This window comes from Pyrus communis, chromosome 5, assembly GCF_963583255.1.
Source record: "Pyrus communis chromosome 5, drPyrComm1.1, whole genome shotgun sequence".
NCBI lineage: Eukaryota > Viridiplantae > Streptophyta > Magnoliopsida > Rosales > Rosaceae > Pyrus > Pyrus communis.
Genome location: NC_084807.1, coordinates 1,652,006 through 1,661,638, shown reverse-complemented (window position 1 = coordinate 1,661,638; position 9,633 = coordinate 1,652,006). Strand labels below are relative to the sequence as shown.

At 35.6% G+C, this 9,633-nt stretch overlaps 1 protein-coding gene across 1 annotated transcript; it reads right to left on the bottom strand.

The window, feature by feature from the left end:
• Positions 1–2,112: 2,112 nt before the first annotated feature.
• LOC137733542 (basic leucine zipper 19-like) lies at positions 2,113–2,879 on the bottom strand. Its single transcript, XM_068472684.1, has one exon. The coding sequence runs from the start codon at positions 2,877–2,879 to the stop codon at positions 2,139–2,141; it is 741 nt and encodes a 246-aa protein (XP_068328785.1). The 3' UTR covers positions 2,113–2,138.
• Positions 2,880–9,633: the final 6,754 nt, after the last annotated feature.

Below are 9,633 nucleotides of genomic sequence, written 5' to 3'. Positions count from 1 at the left end.
TAGAGGGTCACTCTGTAATCTGAGACTTTTATGCAAGGAGACACATTTTGAGTAGATGTCGTTAATTTATGTTAATTTTCATATACCCAACCTTTAATGTTTTTATCGAATAAAAAAACCTTCAATATTTTTCATTTAGTACCTTAAGTTTTATATTGTTAACAATTGAAGCCACACTGGTTTTGATAGTTTGGGCATTTCACTAACTGCCTATAAAGTAGTGTAAAATGATCTTATTTATTAACTAAGGAATTGTCATTAGCACTCTAAAAATCTTATTTGGCACTCCAAATTTTCTATAATTAGAAAGAAACATAAACTTGTAAGAAGTGTAGAATGAAATTTTTCGAGTGTTAATAACAATTCTCATTAACCATAATATACTTAAGATAATGTCCTCGAATTAGAACCCCTAGACAACTACTTGGAAACAATTAGCCAAATTAGAAACTATTGAAAGTCTGAAAGTCTCGGGACTGACTAGGGTACATTAAGTTAAGTATTTAATAAGATCACGTATCGATGGCCATATATAATTGTTTTTTTAGTACAAAGATATATTTTACACTAAAGGAATGTGAAGTTTGGCTAAGTCACATAATAGACAACCTAATTTGGTATCGAATTCGTTATATACGAGATTCGAACCTAAGATCTCTCACTTACAAATGAAAATGAATACAACCAGATTGTAGTACTGAGTGGCTTATTGATGGCCAGATATAATTGTTAGATGTCATTATTTTATATTTGGGTAATTGTACTCAGTACTCAGTTATATTATAACCAAGTCCCAAAGACAGAGTGAACTTCACAATTTAGCCTTTTTGATCCCCCCCCCCCCCCCCCCCGGTTCTTTGAAATTCCTCAAACCTTCTCCTCACATATATTTGAAGTTCATTAAAAAAATTGAAAACAGGAACAAAATAATAAACAGAGGAAGAATCATGTGCAAAGGTTGACTAACAAAAATATCAACTCAACAAATGGTAGATAGCCTTGGTGGTTATGGTCTTTTTGTTCAATCCACTGTATTTCAGATTCAAACTTCACATTTTTCCTTACTGTAGATTAGTGTGAAATATCATTTATGCTAAAAAAAAGAATATTAACTGAGCAAATCAATACTATATATAACAGGGTTGTGATTAACCTTAACAAAAAAGAGAGTCTCTCATGTAACCAAAGATATCATGCAACAAATATCTATTTGACTGATACTGTACTTTTTAAATACATGGTAAACATTTATTAAATGATTGATTTCATTAAACTATGTCTTAATTGCAAGAAAATATTTATACGGAATGGGCACTATAAGATCAATTTTGATAACATCTTTCTTTTTTGGATTAAATCAATGAAAATGGGCTTTATACGCTACACACTGTAATAGTGTGCACCCTCAACGCCCTTTATTTGTGAAAACCTGGCTTTCCAAGATGAGGTCTGCTCATAGCTCAAAGGTTTAACAAAATCCAGGGAAGCAAAATGAAATATTCAGACGACCAGAGACCGAAACGATGAAAACGCAGTCGGGAAAAGTTGACAGAGAAAGGAAGCTAGGAAAAGAAAACTTAGTATCTTCATCTTGTTGTCGAACATCATATAGATTGGTGGCAGAACAACAATCAAGTCCCAATATACGGTCTGAGAAAGGACTTCTCATTTCTAATTAAACTCCATCCACAAAATTTTTTATAAGGATGCATCAAGAAACAAAGAGAAGTCATGATTTGAGTTTTTCAGAGATACCAAAGCAACAAATATTATGAACATATACTTACACATCTTCTACACAATGTATTACATCCTAAAATATGATAGGACACGTTTACTTACATTTTCGGGAAATTGTTCTAGCATAGGAAAAAACCCTTGTTACGAGTCCCTTGCTAATGATATCTTGTTGAAATTGGGAATCAAACACATATTTACAACATGACACCCACTATATTTTCATTCCTAATCTTTTAGATAACGAAGGATGGTATGTTAGGAATGAGAATGACATCTATACGGGCCATCCTTGTATTCTATACCTAATAAGCAAACATGCTTTTATCGTCATATGTAGTTTACGGATATTTACTCTGGTATACAAGGATGAACTTACATGCTATAGTTGCTTCAGTAAATTACTCAGCTTGTGTTGACTCCTTATTTGTATTTGCTCGGCAATCAATTACTGCAGGCTGACGATTTCCTCCTGATGGCACCATCGTTTTTTCCCTTGCACCGATACTAACCTGGACGGATGACCCAACAGGTGGACAGGAGCATGGTAAATCGGTTTGACAATGAAGTCCCATTGCCCCAGCACTAGACTGCAGATTACACTGACTTTCCTTGAAATAAGTATTACTGTTACATTGTTTTTGGAAGGGGAAACCACCCAACTCATTATCAATCTTTCCTCCAAGTTCCAGCACAAGGCCTTTCAGCCTTAAAAACTCAGCTTCAAGAGTTGCCTGTGCCTGTATTTTCCCAACAAGTTGCTGGTTCAACACCTGCAATTTCCTGATTTCCTCTTCTAAATAAGCTGTGTGCGCCTTCTTTTTGTCCCTGTACTTTCGAACGGCTTCTCTATTGCCCAGAGGCCTTCTTCTTTGTGGTTTCGGGATGGAACGCTCTTTATTCTTGCTATCATCATCATCATCATCTTCGGACGAAAGAACTTGGGTGTGTGTGTGGTAGCAAGTATGTGTATGTGCAGCATCAGGGCCAGGAGGGTTGCAAGTGTGAGTGTGAGTGCATGTCTGCGTGTTCAGAATTTCATCAAAAAATGTATCTACAGAAGTTGAACCTGGAAAATTGCTAGAGCAATTGGGATTTGGAAGCAAAGCGTGGTCTGAAGCAACCAACTCCCCATCATCCATGTTTTCTTTGATTACTTGAAATAAGAACTACTTCAAGCTAAACAACACAAGAAATATGTATCTGCAAAATACAGAATTGGGCCAATTCCCATTTTATTGGTATACAAATTATAATAACTTGAAGCACAATTAAACCAAACTTAGTTCTTACACAAAAGTATGAGGCTTTGACTGCAGGTACGGATCCGGAATTCAAAATTGAAGTGAGATGAACTTTGAAGATAAATTTCATTAGCGAAAGGAACTTATGAAAATTTCGTCGGAGTCTCCTTTTAGCTGCATCCAAATCAAATACAATTCAAGAATATATACAAGCAGCTGATCCCTCTGAAAAATATTCAGTTAACTTATTTGAACATATAAGCATAAAATCAACCATGAGCTGAACTCAGAAGTAGAAAGTAATTGATAAATTCGATTCCACAGGTGGTGAGGAGAACAACTTCAAGTGGGGCAATAATATATGATGGAGCAGAACACAATATAAAAAGCAGATTTTTGTTGCAGAATATATGAACAGAGGCAGAAAACTGTGGAATTCTTTGTGAAAGCAGTATGACTTGTTACCTGATTTTTGCCTCAGATTCTGTGAACATGATTGTTTAGAAGTCAAACACTCCAGCACTTTTGTTGGAGGATAAAATGTCAAACACTCTACAGTACTAACTGGTGCAGTTTTATTCCCGGTCTTCAGATAATACACATGACATTTTATATTTTCATTTGTGCCAGTGTCACAGTGTCTATTACGTTTTTTTTCAGCTCGGGAGCTATTTTTCACTCTCATTTTAACTTCTCACACACCTATCTTTATTTAGGTTAAAACAGCATTTCCCTTTCAGTTTCTTCCTTTAAATTGGGTTTCTTCTCATACTTTGTGGCCATAAAATGGCCTGTTTTAAACTTCTTTGGTAACAGTTTTTAATTTACAAATAAAAAGAAAACTGAAAGTTGTTTGGCAACTGATATAGATTTCCTTTATTTGTGGAACTTGTAAATGAAATTCTTTTTGCTGTCGACTTTTGAATTTGAGGTCATAAAATGAAAGGAAAATTAATAAAAAAGGCTTGAAAATTTTGAGTTTTAACGAAAATGACAAAAAAATGTTGTAAATGAATAGTACCAAAATTGACTTTTTAGTGTAAAAATATGGTTTTTCGTTAAAGTGAACAGTACCGGAAGCTTTTCGTTAAAGTTCCCTAAAATGAAAGGGAATGTGACGAAACGGTCGTCGTATTTTTTGGAGGAGAAGAATTTTGGGTTGGTAGGATGGTCCAAAGGTTCCAAGGCTCAGACGAGATCTGCAGCCGAGATTGAGGATCCTCCTGACCAAGCTCATCGGGCTGTTGAAATTTTATCCAACTGTTACAATTATTATAACTTTTAGAGGGGCCCTCTGTTTGTAGCCGTTAGATAAAATTTCAACGGCCCGATGGGCTTGATCAAGAAAATCCTCACCCTTTGCTCAAGAGAGAATCTTGATCCGCATGTTTTGATATGGATCTAATGTATTGCACAATCATACGTAGGGTCTAATAAGTAGAGCAATTAAAGTGTCCATAATTTGAAAACAAAATTGCACCGACTGTCATTGAATGTTTTATCATGACTATTCCAGAATTAACACGAAACTTTAAGTTACACATCAAATCTCATCATTTCATAAAAAAACTCTCATCTTTTTTAGTGTAAAATATATCGTTGTATTAAAATAAAAAAAAAGTTACTCATCAAATCTCATCGTTTCATCAAAACATAAGTCGGATAAAACATGACTCATGTTTTGAATTTTCCTCGCGATTCCTGCAGATTAGTATCCAAATTTGAATTTGAATTCGCATGAAACTATGAGAACTACAAGTAATTTTACATGTTTTCGTTGAGTCGTTAACAAGAGTAAGCTTCATTTTTTCTGGTATTTGTTACATGATTCGTGAACATTATACATTGGTTGTCTTATATAAGTAATTGCTCAAGAGGCTTTTGACATTGATTGTGTTAGCTTCGGAGGATTTTAACATTACCAAGATGGAAGGCTACATCTTACTATTAGAATCATGTAAAATTACTTATTCCACCATGATAGGTAGTTACAATACGATAGGTAGTTTAGCTTGTACAAATACTTATATGGCAGGTAGTTCAAACTGTAAAAGTACTTATATAATAGGTAGTTTAGATTATAAAGATCAATTGAAATCTAAGTTTATGCCGACTAATATTATAATATGATAGGTAGTTTAGCTTGTACAAGTACTTATATGACATGTAGTTTAGACTGTAAAAGTACTTATATGATAGGTAGTTTAGATTGTAAAAGATTAACTGAAATCTAGGTTTATGCCGACTAATAGGGTACCTGAGTTGAAAAAAAGAAAAATAAAAAAAATAATATAACTAATAGCAAGGCCCCTCCCCAAGAGATTTATAGGTGTCCAAAATTTTGGAAATGTCCTAAATTAATTTTAGGAAATATGTGGTGCGAATAAAATGACTCTAACTTTGGCTTATAGCACACAGTTTTTTGTAAAAAAAAAAATTGAAATTTTTAGCTTTAAAAAATATCTTGCGCTGGAGTTAAGGAAAATATTGCAAAACCTTTAGATGTGATCCTACCGATTATTAGGTTCTGAAACTATTTTTTATTGATTCTTAAAGTGAGAAAATAGAAAAATGTGACATCCCACATTGCCCAAGGGAGTGATCTTTATATGTATATTCCCATCACTATCTAGCACGAGGCCTTTTGAGAGCTCACTGGCTTCGGGTTCCATGGGAGCTCCGAAGTTTAGCGAGTAGCGCACGAGAGCACTCCCATGATGGGTGACCCACTGGGAAGTTGCTCGTGAGTTCCCAAAAACAAAACCGTGAGGGAATGGTAAGTCCAAAGCGGACAATATCGTGCTACGGTGGAGTCGGGCCGGGATATGATAATTTGGTATCAGAGCCTAACCCTGGTCGCGTGTGTGCCAATAAGGACGTCGGGCCCCTGAGGATGTGGGATTGTAACATCCCACATCGCCCAGGGGAGTGATCCTTAAATATATATTCCCATCCCTACCGAGCACAAGTCTTTTGGGAGCTCACTGGCTTCGTGTTCCATGGGAACTCCGAAGTTTAGTGAGTAGCGCGCGAGAGCATTCCTAGGAAGGGTGACCCATCGGGAAGTTTTCGTGTGAGTTCCCAGAAACAAAACCGTGAGGGCGTGGTCGGGGCCCAAAGCGGACAATATCGTGTTACGGTGGTGGAGCGGGCCCGGGAAGTGGTCCGCCCCGGGTCAGGATGTGACAATTTGGTATCAGAGCCTAACCCTGGCCGCGTGTGTGCCGACAAGGACGTTGGGCCCCTAAGAGGGGTGGATTATGACATTCCACATCGCCTAGGGGAGTGATCCTTATATGTATATTCCCATCCCTACCTAGCACGAGACCTTTTGGGAGCTCACTAACTTCGGGTTCTATAGGAACTCCGAAGTTAAGCGAGTAGCGCACAAGAGCACTCCCAGGATAGGTGACCCATTGGGAAGTTCTCGTGTGAGTTTCCAGAAACAAAACTATGAGGGCATGGTCGAGGCCCAAAGCAGAAATATCGTGCTACGGTAGAGTCGGGCCTGGGAAGTAGTCCTGCCCGGGCCAGGATGTGACAAAAATATCTTTAAATTTAGGTTTTAAATATGAATTATAATATACTTTGCACAAAAAAAAATATATTTTGAAAAATATGAATATGATAGCTTGTTGTTATGGTAAAAGAAATAAAAGAAACATTAACAAAATAAAAACTAAAAATAAAAAATTGAAAAGGGATGGATCGGTATGAAGAGAGCGACTTTTTCTTAGTTGAGTCGCTATATTTTTAGCGATTTTACTCAAGGATGATCGCTATAAAAGTACCGATCGTATCATTTTCTATTTTTTTTTGTTTTACTATTTCCATTGAATAGCTATAGTAGAGTAAAATAGTAATTACAACGCAAAGTATTAACCTAACAACAAAAAGTACAGACACATGGAGTCCTATTCATGGACCTAAATAAAAAAATAACTAAAAATTGGACTAATCTAATTGTTAGGCCATAAAATTGGGAAATGGATCATTTCCGGATCTCTTCCACCAAATCCACCCAATCATCTAATTCGGACACTTGAAATTTAGTCCAACGGCTAAAGTTATTATAACTTTTAAAGGGTGCCCCTGTTTGTAGCTGTTGGATCAAATTTCAAGAGCCTGGATTGATTGATTGGGTGGATTTAGGGGAAGGGATCCAGAGAAGATCTCTTTCCATAAAATTGGACCTATTTCAAGTTAGTTTATTTATACATAACATATTTGTAAGGAAGAAGTTAATTTAAACCACATATTAATGAAACTCTTTTTGTCAACTATAAGAGGGTGGAAAAACATTTTTGTCTTCTATCACAAAATAAAATTATGGACAATAAAGTAATTTGCACAAACTAAATTTTGCAGTTGTTTTTAAAAGCATCATCTACATGTAATCCTAACAAATCACCTACAAGAACTCAGGATTTTTACGGGTGTATTGTTTTATGAAATTTCGAATTTTTATGGCACTTATTTTCAAAACTTCAAGTTCGAGTTTAAGTACGAATTCTAGGTTCATGATACCTGCAAACAAACACAATATACATATGTAGTGAACGGGAATAGCTTCGGGATTTATGTGTGAAAAGAATGAGTGACGACCCAAAATATGGGGCTGTCGTGACTTGCAGGCCCAAAAGAGTAGTTATTGGATTGCTGGGCAACAAATGAGAAATAAATGGGTTAACAAATTATATACCCAATTATTGGGCTAAAAAGGAAAAATGAAAAACAAGGCCTAACCCATGGGCTTGTTATTTCATGCGAGCCAAAAATAAAACAAGGGCCAAAAGAAACAAAAAACAAGTGGGACGGTTTGGTGCATATGCCCAATTGGGTTGCGGGTCGACTGCAGGCAGGTCAGGTTCGTAAGAAAGGTAATGCAAAACGGCTTTTTTTTTTACCTTAGAGTTTTGGAGCAGGAACGACTTGGTGGGTTGGGTAGCGCGACTTCAGGCTGCGGCTCCCATGCGTGTAGGGTTTGAAAAATCCCATTTTTTTCTTCTCTTATTCACGCATATTCAATTCACCACAATTATAAGAATAATAAATTTAAGCTGAATCTATAATTTGAAAAAAAAAAAATAAACGTAAAATTAGAGTTCATGCTTCATGGTGAATGTTTCATGCAATCATTGCTGAAAAAATATCAAAATTGAAACCATGTTTTATAGATTACTTGGATTGCTTGATGAATATTGTGAACGGCTTTGTAGTAAACAAGCATTCAGTTCCTTAGCTTAGTTTTAGGAGCGTGTTTAACAATGCGTTGTGGCCTAAGTTTAACTGAAGGAGAGAGAGATGGGTGCAATTGCATAAAGAGAAAAGATAGGCTTGGGAATTACTGTGATGATATTTCTCCATACCTTGTGCCTTTTTTAAGAAAAATAATGGGGTTACTTGCCCTACATGTAATACAAAGTTGTGCCTTTTTGTTTTTTGTAATTAATTCTTGAATTATTTCTCGTTAATATTAATCGTTGTTGAGACTATAAATACTCAAGTAATGATTTCTGTTGTGAAATTTATGTGAATGCCCACATAAAGAAAACAACCACATATGGCTAAGGGTGGAAAGTGGAAGAATAGAATTCAAAATTATATTTCTTAAATAGTAGAAGTTTGGTTTTTATTGTTTTAGTGTGTAAGCCTTTTACATGCATTAAAAGAGACGTATGCTTGTATTATATGGGTAGTACAAAAAGATGAAAAACAGAAAGTAATAATCATGTTTTCCTCATTTGTCTCTCTCTACGTTCATTTCTCTTATCTGATACTAGTGAAGAAAATAAACATAATAATACATGGCTCCCGTTTCACTTCAATCTCTAACAACTCTGATAATATATATAGGTACGCATCATCTGATAATAACATGTTTCCAAATGCTAAAGGTAATCATTATCTTGAATTAGTCAAAGCTCCAAAAGACTCCAAAACAAAACTGTCGAACACTCTAATGCTTTAGCACATTCAATCACATATATTAAATATTAGCCCGTTCTATCAACTATATTTTTCTCTCAAGTGAGGCTAAATATATATATATATATATATACACACACACACAGAGATTGCTTAAGGGAAGAGATCCCCATTTTTTCAAAAAAATGGGGACACGCTCCCCACCGTTGGATTTAACTTTAATGAAATTATATGGTTGAGATTGTGTGCCTTAAGCAATCTGTATATATATATTTATTTATTTATTATATGGGTTTTTATAACCAAATATATCTCGGAATACTAAACTTAGTTAGAAACTTTTTTTTTTTTTTTAGTTTTACATATATTAAAATAAACGGTTAAATGAGTATCCGTTTATAACCGCATGTAATACCCATAACCGTCCATTTAATTTTACGGATAAACGGTTATACCCATAACCGTTTATTTATCTAAACGGTAATCTATAACCGTAACCGTCAAATTTAAATGAGCGGATAACCGCGATTACTCATAACCAATGTGTATTTGCCCATCCCTAGCCGAGAGTAAGAGTAGAGTCGTCGAGTCCAAGTCGGGAGATTCAAACTGAATTTTAAGACTGGATTATGGCATTCCGATATTTCCAGAGTTTCAAGAGAGCAGAGGTGTGCCAACTCTTGCCTCGGATGGTCCAAAGACTCGGCAGATTGGAGATGGACAG

Coding starts and splice junctions, on each gene's coding strand:
- LOC137733542 (XM_068472684.1), bottom strand. CDS start 2,879: ATGGATGATGGGGAGTTGGTTGCTTCAGACCACGCTTTGCTTCCAAAT.